Source organism: Podarcis cretensis, assembly GCF_951804945.1.
Source record: "Podarcis cretensis genome assembly, chromosome: 2".
NCBI lineage: Eukaryota > Metazoa > Chordata > Lepidosauria > Squamata > Lacertidae > Podarcis > Podarcis cretensis.
Window position 1 is genome coordinate 33,737,162 of NC_137171.1, and position 24,787 is coordinate 33,761,948.

A 24,787-nucleotide genomic window follows, 5' to 3' on the forward strand; every position below is an offset into this window, starting at 1 on the left:
AACATAATAAAACATTAAACATTAAAACCAATTTGCCTATACAGGGCTGTCTTCCAATATCTTCTAAAGGTTTTATAGTTATCTCCTCAACTGAGAGGGTCGCATAACTCCATAGCTTCCAACATTTCTCCAACGAAAATAGGGATGCCCTAAGGAAAAGTGGGACATTCTGGGGGGTCAAATCAGAAACCATGATGGCTTCTTTAAATCTGGGACTGTCCCTGGAAAATAGGGACACTTGGAGGGTCTGCCTTACATCTGCATGCACACATGCACACAATTAGTCTTTACTGGGTAGCTGAGTATGTCACCTCCCAGAATCTCGGAGGTTTCTCTGTAATTCAGGATGCTCCAAGCTCTCTGTACCAAGAAACAATTGTCTAACAATTAGCTCCTACAGAGAGACTCTCCTGGGCTATTAGCATTCCACTGTCAAGTACAAGACTCTGGCCAGGCATTGCCTTTGACACCCACTACTGATTCAATCCTGCTGACAGGTTACCCTTGAGGCAATGTAGCTCTGGGCAGAAGGAAAAGGTTTCTTGCCTTAATGCAAACCCAGAGTGCTAGGCCTATTCATAGCAACCACATGGGAAACCCATAACAATGCTGTCCCCAAATACAGGGTTTCTGGGATTTGGTAGCAATGTAAAATGTGCATGTTGACACTGGATGATTATGTCAAAATGGGAATTTGTGAAGCTGAGAACAAGGAAGACTGTGAACTGACATCCATGACTGGACATCAAATAATCTGATCTATAGTCCAATTAAGCTGGAGAATTTGGGAAATATCAGTGCGGTTCTGTCTTTGAGGTACATGAGCTAAATGTGGATAGGATTGCTACTAAATCTTTTACATGGGCATAACTTGAAAATGCTGAAACTGGTACACCCACATGGTAATGGAATAAAAGAGGGTGGAGGCAGATATTGGGACATGCTGGAGGTACGGGGTGAGTGTGGGAATGTTCAGGGAGGCAGGAAAGGATATATTGTTTAATTATATCCTTTCCAACTTGCGTTAACAAGTTCTATAATTTAACAGAGTAACATTCCCCTTTTAAACTTACACAGCAGATAGGTTTGCCAGGCTTGCTTAAGTTTCTAAAATAAGTTTCCTGGTAATTCCCCTTTATTCCCTCCTAAAAGGAATAGACATGACAGTCTTGTATAAAAGGTATAAATAGTTTACTCACACATTCTGTTCACAGATGGATCCCAGAAGGCAGACTTAAGTAACAAAATATATACACTTGGAATCTATCCCATAAGGAGATAGTTCCTTTGTCCTCTCTTGGCCAAGAGAGCATCTCAGGCTGATGAAAGCAAAATGGAGAAGAGAGAGGTGTTGTGACCAGCCCTGTGCTTTTGTTACCTGCACAGGTGAGGTCATGCCCACCTCTGGTCACATTTAGAGGAAGTTTGTCCCAGCCCAGGAGGAAACAGGAAGTTTATCTACTGTCTGGACAAACATCCCTCTTCATGTCTAAACTTGTCCACTCTAGGAATGTTGTATTTGACTGCTCTGTGTTTCACACCCCACAGCGAGAAGGTCAAAGAAGTAGCTAGCTTTCTCTTTAGGGGAAAGTTTGTATCTCAGTGACAGAACATCTTCCTTCCACACAGAAGTCCAAGTTCAATGTACCGCATCTCCAGGTAAGACTGGGAGAGATTTTGTGTCTGAAACCTTGGTATTTAGGGATGATAGATGTTGTAGTCCCAGCAACAGCTGGAGGGCCACAGGTCCCCCATCCCTGCAGGAGTGGCTTAAATGAGCCATTGTTGATTGAACCATCCATGCATGTAGATAAAACTGGCCTACATTTCAGGGCTTTGTGAGCTTCACTCATATAATGTCTGTGGAGCACTTGGGAGTAATAAACCCAGTTGGGAGTCTACAGGCAGGGAGGGTTATGATGGCAACATTCTGCAGATGGGAAATGTCTTCCAAAACAGAGGCAGAAAAACCTAATTGCTCTATTTTGCATCAGAACCTGTTTGCAGGCCTAAGTCACACAACCTTTATGTTCTGTCTTTGGCCATGGTCAGTTTCCCAGCCCATTTCCGAGGGATTAAATTTATACCTTTTGGGAACACACTGTTAGAGGTGGCAATTCTTAGACATGTAAACTCTGAATTTGTCAGGGTTACTTTGTCAGAAGTATAGGGGGAAATCTGAAACCCAGAATTGGCTCATATAAATCCCTTGTGGGGTTTATGCCGATTGCTTGCTGTCAAGCCAAACAAGGATGTGAGTAGCAGTTATTCCAATGTAATATATTTGGGAGCTGCCATCTGCCTACCTATCTTTTCCGTTCAGAGGAATTATATTGGATGCTGCTTTAATGCTAGTACAACAAGCCACCTACTATTAAGTCATTATGCCGGCTAATAGTGTATGCATGGGCCAAATATAAATATACTATTGATGTTTGGTTTCCCATCTCTTCCAAAGAACTTATGAGCCCTGCATGCATGCAATTTCCATTCATTTGAGAGCTAATGGTTTTGATTAATATTTAAGGAACAGAATATTGAAAGCCACCCTGGTGACATAGTGATCCAGATCGTTTAAGTGAACTGCAGGTAAATAATGGGAGATTGAACCCCACACCATTCAGAGTAGCTGCGGAATATTTTCCAGCTCTTATCAATACAGCTGGAGAGCAGCCTGTTGATTTTAATCAGTCCTCTTGAAAGTGCAACAATGTGTTGCATAGAGGAAAACGCAAATATCAAGTCCCTCCTGTGACGCGATCCCTTTCTTCTTGGCTGAAAAATCACCACACATTTGAATAGATGTGGGAGAGAACAAAGAGCCAAGCTGTAGTTCCTCTCTTCCTCTTTTCTTGGACACCTTGGCACCAATGAATGACAGCCCACACAGAATGACTGCTCCCCACATCAAATGGGGGGTGCCTTTTGTGTGGTCGCACGCAGCCCCCCAGATCCCAGTGCAGCTCCTGGTAATTTGGGCTGGCTTCATCCTCCCCAGGCTGGATACCTGGAGGTCACCACATACCTCAGCCGATCACCCAATCCTGCCTGGGGAGGTGTTGCCAGGGGAGTGGCCAGGTAAGGAGAGGGACCACCCTGCCCACACAACAGAAGGTGAATCTTACCTGCTAAGTGTCAGTTGGCTCCATAGCTTCTCCCACCCTGCCCTCCCTCAGTTAAGTCTTCTCTTGCAGGTTAAACTCTTCTCCACAGGTACTACTGCTACGTCAGGGTCGCTGTTGAAGGGCCGGAAAGGAATTTTCCTGCATTGGCAGGTTTTGCCTTTCCTGTAGCAAAACGTCACAACTTTGGCAGTTTCAGGCCTTGGGCAGAATCCTTTAGTCTATCTTCTTAAATGGTATCTGAAGAAGTGTGCATGCACACGAAAGCTCATACTAAGAACTAACTTAGTTGGTCTTTAAGGTGCTACTGGAAGGATTTTTTTTTCTTAAATGGGGGTGTGTGTGAAGTGGTGACCCACGCCCCCCTTGCGGCGGTGATCCCAGGGTTCCCTGTTAAAGGGGTCTTGAGGGGAGGCATTGGCCCTATGCTGAGAGGTTGTCATTGTTCTCCCCTCCAAGGGCGGCAAAACAGGGGGCGGGCTCTCTGCTTGAACATATGTTCTCCGGAGCCAGCCCAATCCCCACACATTCTGGATAACCCTGGTGTCCCCCAGATCCACAGGTGGGGACTGGGAAGGATAAACGCCCAATGCCTGAGCCAAGGTCTCCCTGCACCTGACATTTAATAAAGTTGTGGTCAATTTTAATCCCATAGCACGTTGTCTTGAATCATTATTCCGCTCGGGGGTCGCCTTGGGGTTGGGGGGACTCTGCCTGTCCACGCAAACATTGGCTATGTGCACATTATACTGTTTAAAGAACATTTGAAGCACACCATTTCCCTCAAAGAATTCTGGGCATTGTATTTTGTTGAGTGTTGCTGGGAATTCTAACTCTGTGAGGGGTAAACTATAGTGCCTAGAATTCTTTGAGGGAAAGGCTGCGTTTTGAATGTGCTTTGAAGGTATAGGCTGGGTGCATGCAACCACTGCCTGTATCCTGCTACTATGCATTGTTTTCCAGAGGTCTTTACTTCTTTTGGTGGTGGGGAACCTGTGGCCCTAAAGATATGGCCACACTACAATTCCCATCAGCCCCAGTCAGTATGGTTCCTGTCTGCAAAAAAGTGAAACTCCCCTTCCCCCCCCCCCGAGTTTTTGCAGTAAGAAAATGATGGCAAAGTACACTGGAAAGTGCAGTAAAATTGCTTAATGTGATGCCATCTCATGTCTGCCATCAGAACAAAAGCCCAATAAACAGTGGATCTATCATCTTCCCACAAATTTTGTGAAAACAAATTGGGCACGTGCTCAATAAATAGGTAATCCAGAGGAGCCCCTGGATTAGAAAAATGGCTCAATGGGGTTTTGTTTCTTGTAGAAAAAAAGGACGGAGGAAAGAAGCTGGTGTAATGATTCTTTTTTAATTTTTAAAAAATATTTTTATTGATTTTTACAAATTTATATACTTTCGTGAGATTCTCTTAATCTCTTGACTCCCCCCCCCCCCCAATCTTACATGGATCCTAATAACTATTTTTCCAAGTCTACACATCAATGCAGTTTCCATAATTTTCTTTTTTCTTAATTATGCATAAACTTTGTAACTTTAGCTGGACTTTAAAAATCACTTGTAATGTTTTAATTTGTTTACAATGGTCTCCTAGATAGGTTATAAAATTTCCCCATTATTTTTAAAAGTCTATATCTTCTTCTTTTTTTGTATTTTTATTAAATATTTTCTTGATTTACAGAAGTATGTGTAATGTCTCTCTCTTGTATTTTTTCCATGTAACATTTTTACAAATCAGTTTCATTTGTTGAGACATTAGGAAGAAAAGGTGGAGGGGGGGATGATGAGTGGGGGTGGGGTCAGGCGGCGATGTTTCTATTTTGCTTGATGTACGTAGGGTTTGGTGTCAGTGTTGCTTGTGCAGGTTCTCTGCTGTTCACTTGTGTTCCTTTGGTGATGAGAGAGGTTGGGGTTGGCCTAGGGTGTGGTTGCTTGCTTGTGATTGGCTGTGGTGGTCTTTGTTTTCATGTGTGAGTGGGGTGGGTGGGTGTTAGCCATATTGATTTGTATGCTGTTGGTGGATTATTGTCATTGTCTTGTGGGGCTGTGTATGTGATAAAGGGGAGCCATACCGGGAGACTCAGGAATCAAGAAGATAAAGACTTTCAATTGTACACCTAGAGAGGGACACAACTGAAAGTCTTTATCTTCTTGATTCCTGAGTCTCCCAGTTAGTTTAGCCATTTCGGCATAATCCAATGGTTTGGCTTGCCATTCTTCCCTAGTCAGGATCATTGCTTCTTTCCACCTTTGAAGCCGATGTAATGCTTCTATTGCATTTGAGAACTCGTAATTTCGTTTTCACCTCTGGCTGGAATAGGCAACTGCGCAGGGCAATTGTATACATGTCTACTAAATTAAATAACACACTCCCAGGTAAGTGTGTAATAGCCTTAATTTTGTTTTTCTCTGTGATGATTAGGGAAATGGGAGTGTGAGTTCAATACTGCAGGGTAGGCTACAGGACCATGTGGAGCGAGTTCTGAAGGTCCAAACCCAGCTTGTCATTGGTAGCAGCAGCCTCCTGCAGTCCTGGCGCGCTTACTTTGGGCTGGGATAGCTTACAGGTGCCCTCCAGATGCTGGACTACAAATTCCCATAAGCCTCAGGCAGCATGGTCAATGGGGAGGGATGATGGGAGTTGTAGTACATGGAGGGTACCACATTGGCTACCCTTGTACTCGAGTGTGAAGACTATAGGACTTATTTCTGGGTGCATACGCATAGAAGATTGCACCATTAGTGCCTCCTATGTTAAGCAGCAAGAGGGATGTTTTCAGTAAGCAAAGTATGGAAATGCAATATGCTTTTAAAAGGATACGCATAAGGAAGAGGTGTCCATAGAATTGCCTGAGGAGGGAGACCTGGCTCTTTAAGAATTCAGTATTCTGCTGGTTCAGTTTTGCCTGCTTTAATGAGAACTCCTGGGGCCATTCACAAGATCCAGCGTCCTCTTCAAGTGAGGAGCAACTTAAGAGAGTATCTGTTCCCAATTACAGAAGGAAATTCAAGCTCACGCCGCCATGGATATTTCCAAACCGCCTCTTGGGCAATAGTGCCTGGATACTTCCACTTTCTCTGCAGACAGGCCAATCCCCCAGCCAGCAAGCACCCACCAATGAACTGTTCTGAGCCTCCAGGCTGAGCATATCCTCTTCTCCTCCCCACTCCAGACTTTAGCATTTGATTGGTTCATCTCACTATCAGAAACCACTTGTGTCCTGTTTCTTATTTGCACCCATCCCAGGAGAATTTCCCAACAGCAGTTCTTAAGTTTCGAATAAGCACCGCAGTAACAATCATGCAGAAATGCACACAGATTCCAAACAGCTTGTGATACTTCATTGGCTCTTGATATCAAACGTACCTGACATATAGCAATGGACTCACAGGCAAGCACACAGCAGCGGTCGTACAATATCATGGCAGAACGTAAAACTCATTGATGTAACAGAAATGGTGTGGAGAGCAAGGGATGCTTGAGAAGTCTGATTTCAATGCAACTTGATCTGATCTGCGTCATCCAGATCGCCCCATAGATTTTGCACTTCTTCAGATTTTGCGATCCAGTTCTTGGTTTATAATTTAAAAAAATTCACAGGCTTTTTAAATGTGTACTTTAGGATTCCAGATGTTTGCAATGAAACAGAATGTGTTTAAATATTATTTTGTGATAAAACATTTAAATAATTTTCTGTAGTTTTTTTTATTTTTTAAAAAGCACAAAAATGGAATGGCGTTAGGAAAGAACTCGAGCATGAGAATGTTCCATCCCTGTCAGGGACCTATGAAAACATCACAGCTTATTAGACTGCTACTTTGAGGCAGGCAGGCAGGCTTAGTTTAACATGGCTTCTTGACTGTAGCTTTCTTCCGAGGTTCCTGCAGTGGTAAGGATCAGCTACAACTCATCACAGGCCACTGGGGATCAAGTGTGTGGAGTCCAGTCACACCACTATAAGTGACAAGGTGTTGCAGCAGTCCATTATTGGAGGGGGAGAGGAGCAGAAAGGGAAAGTGTCCCACGAGGAAGGTCCCAACTATTTTTCCTTTTCAGTCCACAGTACTTGATAGTTATCAGGATTTGGCCTGGGTGCCTACTACATATTGGCGTACGTAGCTTCTTCAACTGGACCTTGGAAACTTAAGGAAGCATAGGACACCTGTTCTGTAGTAGTAGGAACCTAGAAAGTGAGAAGAAGAAAAAAACAGCACTGGTCAAGGAAGCAGGGACTATTGCAAGAAGAGAAAGCATTGCAGGGTGCAAGGAGACAGTGTCGTGTAGTGGAGGGGTGGAGAACCTCAGCCCCAGGGGCCAAATGTGGCCCTCCACACCTCTCTTTTTGGCCCTTGGGACTGTCCCCAGGCCACACCACTTACTGGCTAAGCTTTGCATTCTCGTTGAGTGTTTTTGCCTGGCTGGAATATGTCTGTGAACTCTGATTATGCCTCTTGCTTCCCTGGTTGAAGGTGTGCAAGGGGGGTGTGCTCAGTGTGTGTAGAAACAAGGTAAAATTCGCAAGTAGTTTGTGCAGAAGGGAATGTGGGCCTCCAGCTAAAACAGGTTCTCCACCCCTGTTATAATGGGCAGTGTGTTCGATTTGGACTGGGGAGAGTCAAACCCAAGCCCCAGAAAACTGGGGGGGGGGGGGGGCAGGGAGCAGGGAGGCAGGCTCTCAAACGACAGTCAGCCCACAAGCCTCTCGGAGCCCATCACAGATCCTGCTCCTTGGAGGAAGGGCAGGATAATCCCATAATAACATGCAACACAAGTGCACACACTCTTGGTTTGCCTAACATATTGCAAGATTGTACTTGGGCAGAATTTGCTAGTAGTGGCTTGGAGAGTCTAGACATCACTGCTGTGGTACAGAAAGTAAACATGCAGGATCTCCCTGCCATGAGGGAGTGCTATGCCATGGAAGTTCATTCCACTCAGCATCCCATGTCTAGCTTTGGCCAACAGCGATGCTTCAGAAGAGGAAAGACCCAAAGGGATGGTGGGGAATGCCTGGAGTTGCAACCAACATCCACCCAAATTTGCTTTGGCCCACTCTTTTGGGAGTTTGCTGCATCATGGAAAAACCTCTGTTAACGGCAGCACCACATTGTGACTTAAGGATAACAGAATGTGTCTTAAAGTCCAATATGAGCAGTGACAGTCACACTTTCGGGCACATGCATAGTAACTGACGTGCTCCTGCACTGGACCTAAGAGAGCTCGTGTGGATCTTGCCCATTATTTATGCAGTCCTGGCATTGCCAGACTTAATGCAGACCAAAATGAACTAAGACCCATTTTAAACTACAAACAGAAGCATATATTTTGAAAAGCCTATTACGTGGTGGTGGTGGTCTGAGCTGTAATTTATGGTGTATGCATTTCCCCAGGGTTCTTTGTGAATCACTAACTCAGGAAAATCAGTTGCACAAAGCAACAGGATTTTTTTCCAAAACTACCTTCTTTGTGATGTGCTCAAAAACGATATACGTTTTAGGCGCTGCCCCCTTAACATGCATGGAGATCAAAGGTGGGATATAAAAAGAGCAAAAAGCATTGGCAAATTTTCTACTCATGGGAAGAACCTCTGGCTGAGAAGCAGAAGTCGAAGCTTTCATCACAGTTGCATATTCCACTTCTTCTGTGTGGTTTGTTGCTTGGTGGGAGCTGGGCGGAGCTGGCTTGTGGTGAGGTCTCTGCTTTGGCTTCTCAGTTCTACCAGAAGTATTGCCTTCTGCACGATTAGGAGCCTGAAATTAAACCAAAAACAACACGGTGTCCCATTTGGTATCTTTGAGCAGACCCCACCCCCATACCCCTTTGTATCTGTAGCATTATCTTAGGATATGTTTCCCCAATACATTTGCATGTGGCCAAAAAAACGCACACGGAACTATCGCCTGCAATCTTAGTTCACAACAGGTGCAAGAACTGTCTGAGTATAGCACCACAGTATGCTACCTGAAAGAAAATGGTACCCTATTGTACCGAGTTCCACAGAAGTTGTAACAGGATGTCCTGGGAGTGGATCAGCGTGGGTCAAGGGAAGTGGCCTTTTAAAGTGACTCTTCCCTGAAACTACTCTTAGCATTCTGGGAAGGGCAAGAATTTGGTTCAGCAAGCCTGCTGAGGTTGGAGGCAAAAGTGAGGAGAGGAGGGGAGGGGAAGGGAAGGGAAGAGAAGGGAAGGGAAGGGAAGGGAAGGGAAGGGAAGGGCGAAGTCCTTTTGCCACTTACCGTAGACAGGAGGATATCCCCACATGCTTTGGCAGCTGAAAAGATAGCAAATAGGTTGCAATGTCACATCAGTGTCTTAAAACTATTTTTCCCCATTTCATTTTAAAAGCAGGTCAGGGAAATAGGAAAACAAGCATTTGGAAAGAATGAGCATCTCCACAGTATCTTCACATAGCAGGAAGGAAATGTTCTCAAAGGAGATGTGGGTAGCTGGCTGTGGAAAGTGGGTACAGATTTCCTCAGCCCTCCTAATCCAACTTCTGTATTGGCCTGGGTTGAGGCAGATGTTCTGCATGAAGGGGCTGTTCTGTTCTTCCACCTCCTTCCTCTGCCTCAGCACAGCATCACCTAAACAGCAACGTGCTTTAGAAACCCAGTTTATTTTTTCAGGAAGTTTCACTTCTGCCGCCTGCTCTTCTGTACTGCTACTTTTAGGTAGCCACAAATAAAACAATTTTCAAGGCCTCCATAAGTAGCTCCTGGGTGTGATATTGGGGCAATTAAAGCTGCATTGAGTGGCTATAGCTGGAGAAATATATTAACTGTAGTTATGACTGTATACAAGTTCAGCCAAAGGAAACATCTGTTCACTTATTTAAAATATTTTGAGCAGGCCCTTCATTGTAATGGAGACCGGGGTGGGCTTTGAACAGCAGTATAATACTCAGTTTAAAAATTAAGAGATTCCACACCACTGTGTTAAAGGTAAAGGTAAAGGGACCCCTGACCGTTAGGTCCAGTCGTGGCCGACTCTGGGGTTGCGGCGCTCATCTCGCTTTATTGGCCGAGGGAGCCAGCATACAGCTTCCAGGTCATGTGGCCAGCATGACTGAGCCGCTTCTGGCGAACCAGAGCAGCGCACAGAAACACCGTTTACCTTTCCACCAGAGCAGTACCTATTTATCTGCTTGCATTTGATGTGCTTTTGAACTGCTAGGTTGGCAAGAGCTGGGACTGAACAACAGGAGCTGACCCCGTCACAGGGATTCGAACCACCAACCTTCTGATCAGCAAGTACTAGGCTCTGTGGTTTAACCCACAGCGCCACCTGCGTCCCACACCACTGTGTTAGATTAAGCTTATTAAATTTGTGTATTGCTGCCCACTAAAAAAAAAGTCCCAAAGCAATTTACAACCAAGTAAAAAACTGCAGAGGGACGTGGGTGGCACTGTGGGGTAAATGGCGTTTCCTTGCACTGCTCTGGTTCGTCAGAAGCGGCTTAGTCATGCTGGCCACATGACCCGGAAGCTGTACACCGGCTCCCTCGGCAGTAAAGTGAGATGAGCGCCACAACCCCAGAGTCGGTTATGACAGAACCTAATGGTCAGGGGTCCCTTTACCTTAAAAAAGTGCAGAAAACAATGACGCCCCACTCCAATGCCAGCCCGGTAGGATAGATCATATACAGGGTTGCACTGGAGGTCTTCAGTTAGTTTTTAACAGACGCGTAACCAGATTTCAGGAGTCTGAGGTCACGCAAAGTTCAAATGACCTGAAAATATGGAGGAAACCAGAAATGACAGTGGAGAGGCGTGGGAGATGGAAAGGTAGGGAGAGACAGAAAGGATGAGACAGGAAAGATAAAATGCAGGGACTTCCTGCACACATCCACTCACCTTTTTGCTTCTTCAGGCTCCGCATTAGCAGCAAGGCTGCTACTAAGAGCACCACCAGCACCAGAAAAATAACCGGCAACAGGATTGTGATGAAAAGGCTGGGATATGAAAAAGGCAGGAAGTATGTGAGACATGGTGCGTTGGTTGCTGCTTGTTCTTTGGCACGTAGCTCTGCAATGTGAATGGGACCTTGCTGGATAGAATTTGGAAGCTCTGAATCTTCCTCCGCAGGAGAGAAACCCCTTCAGTTTGTGATAAAGGGGAAGGATAAACTCCACTCCCTACTTTTGCTGCTGCATGACTGGGAGCTGACATCTCCAATGCCCCTTCTCCCTTCATCTTGCAGATCTCTTTCCTTCTACATCAGGGATGGAGAAACCAGTGGTCCTCCTGATATTGTTATACTTCAGTTCCCATTGGCCAGCATTGCCAATGATCAGGGATGTTGAAAATAATTTAGTTATTACCTTAGATCCCACTTTCCTCCAAGGTGCTCAAGGTGGAATCCATGGCTCTTGACTCCCGATTTTATCTTCAAACAATGGTGTGAGGAATGCGACTGGCTCAAGGACATCCACTGAGCTTCATCCCTCAGTGGGGTTTTGAACCCTGGTCTTCCTGGCCCCTAGTCCAACACCCTAACTACTGCACCACTGTAGTCCAACAACATCTGGAGGATCATTGGTTCTTCACCCCTGTTCTGAAAGTATCCTGCCCAAATCCCCAATTGGCAATTAGGAGAACAAATGTTTTCTGTTCCGTGTCAGAATTAACATAACATGTGAAATACTTCACATGGGCTGCTCAGTGGTTAGCTAGCCTTTTGCTCCTTACACAAAGCAGCACTGTGTCACAGCAGAAGCAAACAGAAGCTGGAAACCACAAATGGAAATGAAGAGCTCCACGTCTTAGATTTCCCTACACCAGCATTTTGACAGACATCTGTTGTTCTGTGTGAGTCCTTACCCTGGTGGTTCAGAGTCTGGGCCTCTGGTAGTTACTGCTGCCGCTGCTGCTGTAGTAGTGAGAGGCTCTAAAACAGAGACAAAAACACAGACTTCATCCTATCTCTCTATATGTATATACCATTATATTGTACAATCAAGAGTGCATGTGTGAAGGCATCATGAGTCCACCAGTTCCTCTGGTCGGCCGCCTACATCTGTCATCATTGAAACCGAGCCTCACTCATTTTCTAAGAGCCAGGCCACTTCCAGATGGCCAATTAGTCGAACATTCATCCCAATCTGTTTGCATAAACTTTGCAAGGAGTTTATACAATGTCAGCTGTTCATTGAGCAGTCATTCGTAATCCTTTGCAGGGAAGTTGTGTGACGTCAAGTCAAATTAAGTGTTACTGCACACTTTCTAGTGCATTTTCTTTCCTGCAAAAAGTCAAATTGCCGGGAGAGTGGATTTGTTGCAGAGAAACATGAAACTCACTATGGTTGTGCCACCTAAATTTCCTGGTCTGTGTTTGAATCCTGACCATAAAATAGCTTAGTTTGGAAGGAGCCCTGGTTAGATGATACATCAGCTTTCTTTCCTGTGCAAATAGCTGCTTACTTCAACCATTTACTGATGTGAGTGGTGTAGTGGCTGGAGCTGAGGACCAGCATGAGTTCGCTGTTCCTCTTCTGTGGTAAGAACAGTATTGCGAGGAGAATCTTGTGCAACCTCTGATATTACACACAACCAACTGTTTGCATGAGGTTGCCTGACTCAGATCTCAGCCTCACAGGTAAAGCGGAGTCAGGTAACCTACCTTCATGCTGGCACCAGCCTCAGAGTGGTAGAACAGAAGGATAAGGAAGAAGAAAAAACAAAACACCTGTAATCCTTGCCCATCACGGGGCCTAGTAACCACATGTACTGCAATGCTTGAAGTCAAAATCAAAAAAGCACAATGGACAGAAAGCTCTACAGGGAAGCTGGTACAGAAGTGAGGGAAGTGGTGGTAGATTAGAGCAATGTTGGCATTCCCCTGATGAAAATAGGGATGCCAGAGTGTGGCCGTAGTCAGCTGACTCACGGAAGAGCGCAGCACCACAGCAAGTGCCAGCACTGGCTTCAAGCCCTGACTTATCCCTGGGACATTCCGGGATCCAATCAGAAGCCGGGATGACTTCTTTAAATCCAGGAATGTTCCTTTACAACAGGGACAGTTGGAGGGTATGCATGAGCAATTGTCACCCTCAATATGAATTCAAATATGAAGAGTAGACGACATGAAACAAATTGTTGTGAACTGTTTCAACATATATTTATTGAGCAAGGACCAACTTGGTCTGGGAGTTCGTAACGTAAAGTAGTTTCCCATACCGATTGCATAAGACAGAAGGCAAATGTCAATGTTCCCACATTCAATATGTGTTCCAACTATGACCGCAGAGCTCTTTCCATGGTCATGTGTCTGACACACAGTTGTGGTCAACTGAGGTTTGCTTTTCTATGGCTTGGTAGGTGAGGAATTGTACAAGAACTTCAAAATGAAAGCAAGAGAACTTCCTGGGGAAACAGAGCGACAGGTGTTCCTCATATCTGCCGCCACCTTCCTGGCCTAGCTGTAGCTCCCCAGCATTCGGGCAATTCCAGTAATCTGAGATTGCAGGGAAAGGATGTTGCTTGTTGTGTGACAAGTACTTAATTTTTTTGGATTGCAAAGTATATTTCCATTCTTAGGTTGTTCATCCTCACACGACATAGGCTTCTACAGCCTCCTAGTTCTCTGCAGTTCCTGCCTGTTGGTCTGGGATGAATGCAAAATGTCCTTTTCCTGAACATTTGAACCAGCTGTACTACTAAGGTGGGATCAATGCCCTGAGCCACTGCTACCATCGACTGCAGGCAAAATCATTGTATCCAGAGAATAGCAATGGAAAAGCGGGGAGGGCCAGTTCTTGGGCCCCCTCCTCTGGTACCCAATGCCCTAACATGAATATGAGTGTTTTCAGCATGAAATACCAATGAGCAAAAAACAGACAGGGTAGCTAGCATAAAGCACCTGTTTTCAAATACATCCTTCATCAGTGTATATACATATTGCAATCTTATGACCATACAAGCCTCACTAAAGAAAATCTTTCCTGGTCCCCTTTATGCAATATATATGTACAATGATGAAGGATGCATTTAGAATTGGGTGCTTTATGCTAGCTACCCCATCTGTTTTTGGCTCATGAGCATTTGATGCCCAAAACACTACTATTCACATAAATTAAATTTTTGAATCAGCCTTTTGTCTACTTTTTGCTTTTTAGCTTATAACATGTAGCCCTTGTTTTTTGTACTAACATGAATATTGACTTCCAATCTGTCTCAAAAAGTCAGGGCAAGAACTTACCTTGCAAGACAACCACAGTGACTGGAAAATAATCCTCAAACCCAAGTGGTATATTTATCCCACACCGATATGGCCCAATATCCTCCAGAGTCAGGTTCTCTGTAATAATTGTAAATAGGCAGAGGCTACGATTGTCATTGATAGAGAATCTGTCCTGTTTCACTAGGGAAGATGATTCTGTTGTTTCAATAATTTTCTTGCACAGGTAATTCAGATCCTTGCACCAGAATTTCAGATAGGATTCATATGCTTTTGAATAACGGCATATGACAGATAATGACCCACCCACGGGTCCACTCACTGTACTATTACTGATGATGGGTAATCCAGAGTAAGGACCTGAAAAGAACAGAGTAAACAACACTCACAACCCTCTCCTTCTGCACGGAAAAGTAACACTAGGGACATTAGGCCAAAGGGGGGGGGGTAGTTTGGAATTCTATCAGTTAGTGCCAGTTTTCATGCATTGCGTTCTTACTCAACACAAGATGCCAATAGAAAATATAATCTTGGAGTAATCATAAATATGAGAAATATACAACAGTGGATAAGTTTCATTAACACTGCAATCATATGTACACAGAAGTAAGTCCCACTGAATTCAGGGAAGTTTACTCCCAGGTAAGTGGGCAGAGACTCAGTGAGGGCTTTCTTCTGAGTAGCTACTGTCATTATTTATTGCATTTATTCATTGTTTCTACAAAAAAAAAACCCAAAACTTTCCTAAGTGACTAACAAATATATAGTATATCAAACATCCTCTGAATAATTTCAAACTAAATACACAGAATGAAATACCATAAAATAAAGATTCCAAAAGTCGTTAAGTCAACAACAACTGAACAACCTTAGCAACCTGCAGAGCTCTAGAAGTCAAATCTCTTGAGGTGAGAGGTTGTATCTTAAAGGCGCTTCCTACCCACACGGACACCCTGTGCCAACCGATTTTGTGACATACCTTTTATTATTGCACTTCATGCAATGCAAACTGGCTAGATATATATTTTTTTGGTTGTAAGTCGCTCTGAGTTGCCTTGAGCAAGATAAAGTGACTACAGTGGTACCTCTGGTTAAGTACTTAATTCATTCTGGAGGTCTGTTCTTAACCTGAAACTGTTCTTAACCTGAAGTATCACTTTAGCTAATGGAGCCTCCTGCTGCCGCCGTGCGATTTTTGTTCTCATCTTGAAGCAAAGTTCTTAACCCGAGGTACTATTTCTGGGTTAGCGGAGTCTGTAACCTGAAGCGTATGTAACCTGAGGTACCACTGTAACAGATGATGATGATGATGATGATGATGATAATGATAATGATAATGATAATGATAATGATAATGATAATTTAATAACAACAAGGAGGGGTCCTACTCAACTCTACTAAGAGATGAGCACAAAGAGGCGACAAATTATATTGCTGTGCAATCTTAAGTTAAAAATTCTGAGCAAACAGGAATGTCTTATCCAATGTGTTGTGCCACAGGCATGTTTTCCTGAGGAGCGCATTCCGCAAAAGAGGAAATCCCACTGAGAAAGCTCATTCGCTCCTTGCCACGCTCCTTGCCTTCAGAGGCGGGACTAGCTGCTCTGGCACCCGGAGCGGCACACATGCTGTGCACCCAGGGGCGGAGCTAGCTGCCCGCGGGGCCAGTGTCCCAGGGGTGGCAGAGCAATGTCACCCCCCCCAGGGATGAAACCCGGGGCGGACTGCACCCCCCACCCCCCCATTCCTCCGCCAGTGCTCACCTTCTCAGAGGGGCCCCCAGGCATGGAGGGCCACAAGGTGCTGTGAGAAGGAAAAGGCAGGGAGGAGCTTCAAATGTACATTCTGCCCCAGTACTTTCGGTGTCTTTTAAAAAAGGCACTGATGAAAGCAATTCTGGTGTTCTTGTTTTTTAAAAAAATAATGTTAAATAGATATCATGAAAAGAATATTAATATTTAATAAAACAGTATGTCGTGGAGGGGGAAATATGAGTTGCTCACCAGAAACAAAGAGAAGTGTTTCAGGCACACCTAATAACTCTTTAGGTTTCTTGCTGCATGGCTGCTTCACAGCCCTTTCCAACCAGTTTTATGCAAACAAACTCAGCTCCAGGAAAGCTGTCTGTTCTTCTACTGTGGCTGCAGCTGCTCAGTATGTTCTGCTGCTTCCTTCCCCTTGCAGCATCTAAACCACTCGTTTCCTTCACATAAATGGCTAGCTGGCGCGAATGTGCCTTTATTTTATTTTTCTGCATTTTATATTCTGTGGCATTCTGCAACACTGAGAGAGCTTGTGCGTTTGTTTGCTTGTGGGTTGGTTGGTTTGTGAAAGTGTTCTAAAAAATATATTAAACTATAGTTAATTTTTAAATTAACATGAAAAAAATGGAACAACAAAAAACGCAGCACCATTAATAAAATCGGCAAGTGTCGACAAAACAAAACTTCATGAGTCACCTGTGATTAGGAAAACATTCAGGATTTTTTGTTAAGTCTACCTGCCACAGGGAACTGGAGAATGTGACAGAAAAGGCTCTGCATTGTGATCACTAATATACAGTTGTTCTCCTCTCTCAACAGCTGGAATGTTGTTTGAATTTTGAGGGCAAGCTTAATATCTAAATTTGCACATAGGTCACTTTTCACTTCTTTGTAGAATATTATCTTTGAGAGGCATGCAGCATCTGAAGTAGTTTGAGGGAGGAAGCGTAGGGGGGAATTAAGGATGGACTCAGCAGCCTAATTCCATCCTGTTTCAGTTTAGCTGGTGCTCAGTTATAGTCCTGCTCCATGCCATTTTGTGCAGATCTTTTGAAGGAGTGGAAGAGAAGTCCACATTTAAAACGTATGCATTCTATATGGGCTTTTTTTGTGAAAAATACACATTTTTTCCAATGCATTTCAATGCAAAATGCATGTTTTAGTACACAGTCATTTTTAACTTGGAAACTAACTTTTTATGTGCACGTTTAGTGCACCAAAATGAAATTGCAAAATCCACAGACATGCGTAATCTTCCTGGGAACTGCATTCTGAGTAGTAAGTAAGTCTGCAAATATTGGATCAGGTCAGTCTGCTGCTAGAAGCAGGCTGAAATCATTCCCCTCCCCCCTCAAAATGTTTACCAAATCATGAGCATTTTGCCTGATTCACAGGGCTCATCTGCATTTCTGTTTGATTGGTGACTTCTGGACATGGGTGTGAAAGGTCTCTCTTTTGTCCCACTGCTTTTCCAGGGAAAACGTGGTAGTTACCACTGAACCAGAGCAAATGTCAATTGGGGTTTTCTGCAGATCGACTTTTGTTCCAATTCAGGGCTTACTCCCCACCTCAGCTTGCCCTGCTGTTCCTCCTGGGGAAACCCGATCTTTAGTGCTGAATCAGAACAAATGGCAACTGGATTTTCCACAGATTGTCTTTGTTCCGGTTTAGCACTAAAGAGGGCTGTTTTTCCCAGGAGAAAGCTGCAGGGCAAAGGCCAAACCTGTGCTTTTTAGGCACAAGACAAGCAGAAGTGAGTCCTCAGTGGGTTTTCCTGGGGAAACAGTAGGACAAAAGAAAAGACCAAAAGGAAGAAATTGCAGGACAAAGAGAAGTGTGGAAGAGCCCACAGTGAATCACTCTCATTAACTTCCACAAGGTTTAAGAGCAGCTTCTGGAGAGCATATTTGTATCCATGAAATGGGACCTAGGGGTAAGGAGGCCTAAAACCTTTCCCCCGGAGATGTTGCTCTGATCAGATGTGGAGATCTCTGCAGCTGCTTACCAATAAGGGGGGAAACAAGACACCCGGTCAGTAGGTTAGCTGTCTGTGAATATTCCACTGAATGCTACCAGTGCTATGTCTTAGTGCACATGGTACACAATATTCCTACCAGCAACCATCAGAGAACATTGGGAGTGGGGCTGGGCTGTTAGTTCCAAAAAGCACACCCCAAAAACCAGTCTCAAATGTTGTGCTCCTTCACTTGAGATTTGCAAAGAAGGAGGACACAGGGCAGGCAATACACACACACACACACCACCTTGAAGCCACAGCATAAGAGAGATGCTTCTCTCCGCAACATCTTACTCAGCTGCTTGTGACTTCAAAGCACTGGGATTCCCCCAGACTTCCCTTTCTCGCCCATGTTGCTCCATTTCTGGGAAATTCTATTCAACTTTAGCCTGGTAAATGAACTACTGAGCTAGTGCATCTTACAAATTAAGGAGCTTCCTTTCTGACAGAGTTATATTTGTGCTACAGAGGAGGAGCTGTATTACAACGAATTTCACTATGATGCCTCGCAGTACATTCCACAATCTTGGCAAGACGCACATACCATAGTAAAAAAATCCCACCGTCTGAAAATAGAACAGGACATTGTTTCAACCACTAACGTCTTATTTACGCTTCCTCTTGACTGTGGATGCTTCCAGGCAGTCACTATTTTGGGGTGGGATTTAATCACATATGCACAAACGTAAGGTTGCGCAGTGATAGTTGACTGGGAGGCCATGTGCAACAAATCTGCCTCCCAAAGGATCTGCCTTTTTGGAATGAGGAAAAGTGATGGCAAAATGCAATTGGAAAGTGTGGGATGGCGCTCGCTTTGACACGATGCCATCTAACCCCTCTGCGAACAAATCGGAATGAATTCTCATCAAATAGCCAGGGTCATCCAATCTCCCTGAAAGCACATCAGGATGAATGCTCTGTAAACAGGTCATCTGGAAGCCTGGTATCCACTGGGCAGTCAAAAGCCAAGTCCCCCTCCCCTCCTTACCAAGTTGTTGCTGAATCAATCTTGCAATGTAATAGAAAGCATTTTCTCAAGCTACCATACAGGAGCAATAGGTTCACTCTACACTGTAGTAAGGGATGTGGGTGGCGCTGTGGGTTAAACCACAGAGCCTAGGACTTGCCGATCAGAAGGTCGGCGGTTCGAATCCCCATAATGGGGTGAGCTCCTGTTGCTCGGTCCCTGCTCCTGCCCACCTGGCAGTTTGAAAGCACATCAAAGTGCAAGTAGATAAATAGGTACCGCTCTGGCGGGAAGCTAAACAGCGTTTCTGTGTGCTGCTCTGGTTCGCCAGAAGTGGCTTAGTCATGCTGGCCACATGACCTGGAAGCTGTATGCCGGCTCCCTCAGCCAAGAAAGCGAGATGAGCGCCGCAACCCCAGAGTCGTCCGCGACGGGACCTAATGGTCAGGGGTCCCTTTACCTTTACCTTTACACTGTGGTAAAGAAAGTGCTGCGAGTGTGAACAAATGTTTTTAAACAAAGGTAAGATGCTGTGAGCTTTTTCGTGAGAGATCAGTGCTATATAACACCCCGTGAATAACTAGATGCCTGTTGTAGCATAGCACAGAAATTGTGAGATCTGATGGGATCCCAAATTTTAGTGGCAGGTTTTAATTTATTTATTTTAAATATCCATGTTGCCCTGATTCATTTTATTATGGGGTATACAAATGGCTTCAGGGTCACTTTTATCACAGAGTGACAGGGAACAACTTGGGTAGATAATTCTAGTAGGAATTATCCAAGCACATTTCCTCCCAGTTTGATATTCTTGTAAAGAAGCTGGTAAAATGCGGTCTTGACTATGCTACCACTCAGTGGATTTGTAACTGGCTGACCGACCGAACTCAAAGGGTGCTCATCAATGGTTCCTCTTCATCCTGGAGAAGAGTGACTAGTGGGGTGCCACAGGGTTCTGTCTTGGGCCTGGTCTTATTCAACATCTTTATCAACGACTTGGATGATGGACTCAAGGGCATCCTGATCAAATTTGCAGATGACACCAAACTGGGAGGGGTGGCTAACACCCCAGAGGACAGGATCACACTTCAAAACGACCTTGACAGATTAGAGACCTGGGCCAAAACAAACAAGATGAATTTTAACAGGGAGAAATGTAAAGTATTGCACTTGGGCAAAAAAAAAAAAAAAAAAAAAGAGAGGCACAAATACAAGATGGGTGACACCTGGCTTGAGAGCAGTACATGTGAAAAGGATCTAGGAGTCTTGGTTGACCACAAACTTGATATGAGCCAACAGTGTGACGCAGCAGCTAAAAAAGCCAATGCAATTCTGGGCTGCATCAATAGGAGTATAGCATCTAGATCAAGGGAAGTAATAGTGCCACTGTATTCTGCTCTGGTCAGACCTCACCTGGAGTACTGTGTCCAGTTCTGGGCACCACACTTCAAGAAGGACACTGACAAACTGGAAAGTGCCCAGAGGAGGGCAACCAAAATGGTCAAAGGCCTAGAAATGATGCCTTATGAGGAACGGCTAAGGGAGCTAGGCATGTTTAGCCTGGAGAAGAGGAGGTTAAGGGGTGATATGATAGCCATGTTCAAATATATAAAAGGATGTCACATAGAGGAGGGAGAAAGGTTGTTTTCTGCTGCTCCAGAGAAGCGGACACAGAGCAATGGATCCAAACTACAAGAAAGAAGATTCCACCTAAACATTAGGAAGAACTTCCTGACAGTAAGAGCTGTTCGACAGTGGAATTTGCTGCCAAGGAGTGTGGTGGAGTCTCCTTCTTTGGAGGTCTTTAAGCAGAGGCTTGACAACCATATGTCAGGAGTGCTCTGATGGTGTTTCCTGCTTGACAGGGGGTTGGACTCGATGGCCCTTGTGGTCTCTTCCAACTCTATGATTCTATGATTCTATGATTCTATGACACTTTTACTTGAGATGGGAAATCCTAAGTGTGGCGTTGGTTTTCTCATGTGCTGACATGGGGCTGCTGTACAGTCAACCTGGGAATCAACTGTGTTGCAGGCATGTCCTTTGAGATTTTGAATTCATTCCAGTCAGTTCAGGCAGCCTTGCTGGCAGATAATCTATGGCGGGAGACAATTCTGCAAGCATAGATTTGCTTAATGTGAATGTTATACAGTCAAACCTCGGCTCCTAAACGCATCCATTATCGTACGTTTTGACTCCCAAATGCCAAAAACCCAGAAGTAACTGCTCCAGTTTTCAAATGATTTTCTCTGGGGAGTTTTTTTTCCTTTTTTCCCTATTGACTTTGCTGACCGCCCTTTGATCCTCGGTTGCTGAACAGTCTTCTGAAACGGATTAAGTTCAACAACTGAGGTTTGACTGTACCTGCATCATAAAATTGTAGAGTTGTCCAATTCCTTGCAATGCAGGAATCTTTTTGCCCAATGTGCACCTGAGATTAAGGGACTCACTGTCTACCAACTGGGCCATCTCAGCTGGCAACAACATAAAACAAAATTTGTTTCTGTTAGCATTATTTCCTTGCTTAAAGGATAAAATAACCTCATTCTGGAAAGCGAGAAATGATCAAAATATCCACTGCCTGTCATTTTTTAAAGTAGCAACTCTCCTTTATATTTGCAAGTCTATGCATGCTTACCAAGGAGTAATCACCTTTGGGGTTAATGTGCACAGAACGTAGTTCCCCTCTGAGGTTTTCTTCCCCTTTTAGCTGTATTTGGCTTTTGAGTTTCCTATGGAGCTTGGAAACAGGACTCACCTGGGAGAACAGTAATATTTACAGGGAATCCAGGATCATAGCCAGCTTTTGATATGCCACACCAGTAAATCCCAGCATCTTCCTGTGTGAGGTTCTCCAGTCTGACTGTGAATTCCAAACGAGAATGATTATCCTTTATAAAAAGTCTGCTAGCCGTCTTTTCTTCTTCGGATCCTGTCGTCTGAACAACTGTTATACAATGGCTCCATGAACTTCCTTTGCACCAATATTTTACATGTTTCCTAAACCCAACATCATATTTGCATCTCACAGAGAGTGACCTGCCCAAAAATCCACTCAGTGCTTCAGGACCAGTCAGATCAGACATGCAACCTGAAAAGCAGAATAAACCTGGAGTGAGGCGTTAGCTCTCCAATGTTACCCTTCTGGTATCACAGAAAAAATATAAAATTACTCTACACATCTTCGTGGCTGGATCAGAACTCCAATAATCCACCCCACCCCACCTCTATTCTTCTGGCATGTCAGTTCATGGTACTTAATGTTGGGAGTTAACAGCAGCTTCTGGAGGGCCACAGGTTTCCCCTATCCCCGCTGCAAGGCTTAAATCTGCTGCTCTTTTTACTAGTTGAGCAGGAACTGTGTTGGCCCCTGACTTCTGCTATCTTTGGGTATGGAGGCAATAAACAAGCGAGTGAGGGGGATCTGATCAGGCCAGGGAAGGTGCAGTTACTAAATCATTCATATTGGGGTCTATGATTGATGAATTGATTGTATACACTAAAGTCACTGCTACGGGGTGTGTGTGCCAACCAACTTGAATAAAATATGGGGGACAGGAAAGCCCCGCCCCACATAATCGATCACATGACACAATGAATACGCACACACACACACACACAAGCACACACATATTTGAATGGCAATGCCCATCAACTGTTTTATGGGGGGAGTGAAGACCCCTCAGCCGCTAGGATTTGACAGGAGGTGGTGATCATGTGAATTGTTGGGAAATTCTTCATCTTCATATTGAAAAGAAAATGAGTGTTAAACTTCATTTTTTTAGATCTAGGGTGGTTAACCCTTTGGGCCCAGAACCTTTATTGATAGCCAACTTTGCAAATGCCACATGCCAACGGTAGACATCGCTTAATGGATGTGCACATGCTAACACATGCATGTACACTAAACATACAGTGTACTTACAAATCTCTCTCTCTCTCTCTCTCTCTCACTCACACACACACACACACACACACACACTTCTTGCACATGCACATTCCCCACAAGAAACTGCACTGCAATATCTTACACTCACACAGTTGCTCACTCTTGCACACAAGCAGAGACAGGCATGCACACACATGCACACACAAAAAGCATTTCCATCCTTTCCCAAACCAGCGCTGAGGTTGGGGTGCCTGGAAATGCTGCCTTTCCTTTGCACAGGTCATTCATCAGCGCCAAGAACAGGAGATAAAGCACTGCTATTTAGAGATGGTCCTCTAAAAGACCAGGCAGAGCACTTCGTTTCCCCCAACCAGCTTAGGAGACAAAGCTGTAGGGGCTGCTGGGCACATCTGATAGTTCAGTGGGCTGGATCCACCCAAGGACTTCTAGTAGTGCAGCAGGGCTTTCCCTCCTCTCCCTCCTTTGCGTGCCTCATCCCCAAACTGGCTCAGGGCGGGTGGCTGGGGGAACCACGGAACAGCGTGCAGGGGACGGAGAGGACAGGTTGTTCCACCAGGCAAGCAGAAATGGTTGTGCTGAGGGTACAATCTCTTCTGCCCTGTGTCAACGACACCAATTTCTGCAGCGTAATGAGGGCAATTCCCCCCTTGTCACAAGCTGCCTATTCCTGGTGTGGAGAGAGAGACTCTCTCCACACTAGGGATGGGCAGCTTGTGACAAGGGGAGAATTGCTCTCTTTACTCCACAGAAATTAGTCTGTGTCCACACAGCTTCCTTCCTAACAGCCCCCTCCCCCACTGCCCTGAAGGTATTGGCAGAATGCATTAAATTCTGAAATTCCACTCCACACTCCATAAATTTAAGCTATGGAGCCAGTGCAAAACTGGCTCTTTTGCATTGCTGCAACTCCTTGCATCTTGCCAGAAGGCAAACTCTGAAGGCACATATTTCTTGTGTATGGGTCAGGCTGCCTCTAAATTGCAGAAATTATCACACGCTTACCCCCAATTCCCATCTTACCCTGTATGTCCCTGACCGCTCAGGGTAAACAGGCAGACACAAACCACTCACCTTTTAGGCTGAAGAATAACATTCCCAGAATGAAGTGCCATTGCCGCATGCTGACCATCGCCGCAGACTTGCATGATCTCCTTTCTTCTGCGCCTGCTCTTTTGAATGCAGGGCTACTTCTCTTTTACGGTGCTTTTTTCCCCCCTCCCCATCCACTTGAGTTAGGGTGAATAGGCTTCTTCTTCTGCTTCTGCTTTCTTCCTGATTCCCTTCGCCTGCCCTGGCCATTGCAGCAGTTTCATTTTCTCATAATGCTGTCGGAAGCAAAAAGCAGAAGTGTCAGCGTGACTGAAATCTTGTACTCTCCGTCTGCAATTTTGTCAAAGGTTTTTTGTTTTGTTTTTTAATGGAAGAACAGGTGGGGCTGGGCTATGAAGCTGGTTGTAGATGCAGTGCAATTAATGAAGGGCTCAAACAGGTGAAGGGAGCCAAGGACAGGATTGAGGGCTGCAGTGGTACGTTGAAATACTTTGTTTGGATGCTAGGTCTTCCTGTTGCTGGACTGCTGATCTACCCCACTGAGAAATGAGAGAAACTTGGAACACAAGGTTCTCAGAGGCCAGGTCTACCCAGGACTCACTGCTGCAACGTCAGCTGATTTATCAGAAATGAAGGGCCTGTTCTTAGATGTCAATTATGTGCATTTATTTGTTTGGAGTACATTCGTGCCTTGGAAGTTGAATGAAGTCCGTTTGACTTCCAAAACATTCGAAAACCAAAGCGCGGGTTCTGATTGGCTATGGGAAGCT

At 44.7% G+C, this 24,787-nt stretch overlaps 2 protein-coding genes and 1 long non-coding RNA gene across 5 annotated transcripts in view; 2 read left to right on the forward strand and 1 right to left on the reverse strand.

The window, feature by feature from the left end:
- LOC307211175 overlaps positions 1-24,787 on the forward strand; it is a 205,471-nt gene that overhangs the window by 132,984 nt on the left and 47,700 nt on the right. The window lies entirely within an intron of this gene.
- The window catches only part of RAB37 (RAB37, member RAS oncogene family), a 78,384-nt gene that overhangs the window by 8,988 nt on the left and 44,609 nt on the right, over positions 1-24,787 (forward strand). The window lies entirely within an intron of this gene.
- On the reverse strand, positions 5,271-24,410 carry CD300LF (CD300 molecule like family member f). Of its 2 annotated transcripts, XM_079967470.1 has the most exons (8): positions 24,039-24,410; positions 21,816-22,148; positions 14,332-14,670; positions 11,955-12,021; positions 10,989-11,086; positions 9,372-9,406; positions 8,721-8,885; positions 5,271-7,318 (listed from the first exon to the last, which is right to left on the reverse strand). In XM_079967470.1, exons 1-8 carry the CDS (start codon positions 24,094-24,096, stop codon positions 7,235-7,237), a joined length of 1,179 nt encoding a protein of 392 aa, XP_079823596.1. In that variant the 5' UTR covers positions 24,097-24,410; the 3' UTR covers positions 5,271-7,234. The 2 variants fall into 2 exon arrangements, with proteins under 2 accessions (XP_079823596.1, XP_079823597.1); XM_079967471.1 differs by lacking the exon at positions 14,332-14,670 and having other exon boundaries at positions 24,039-24,348.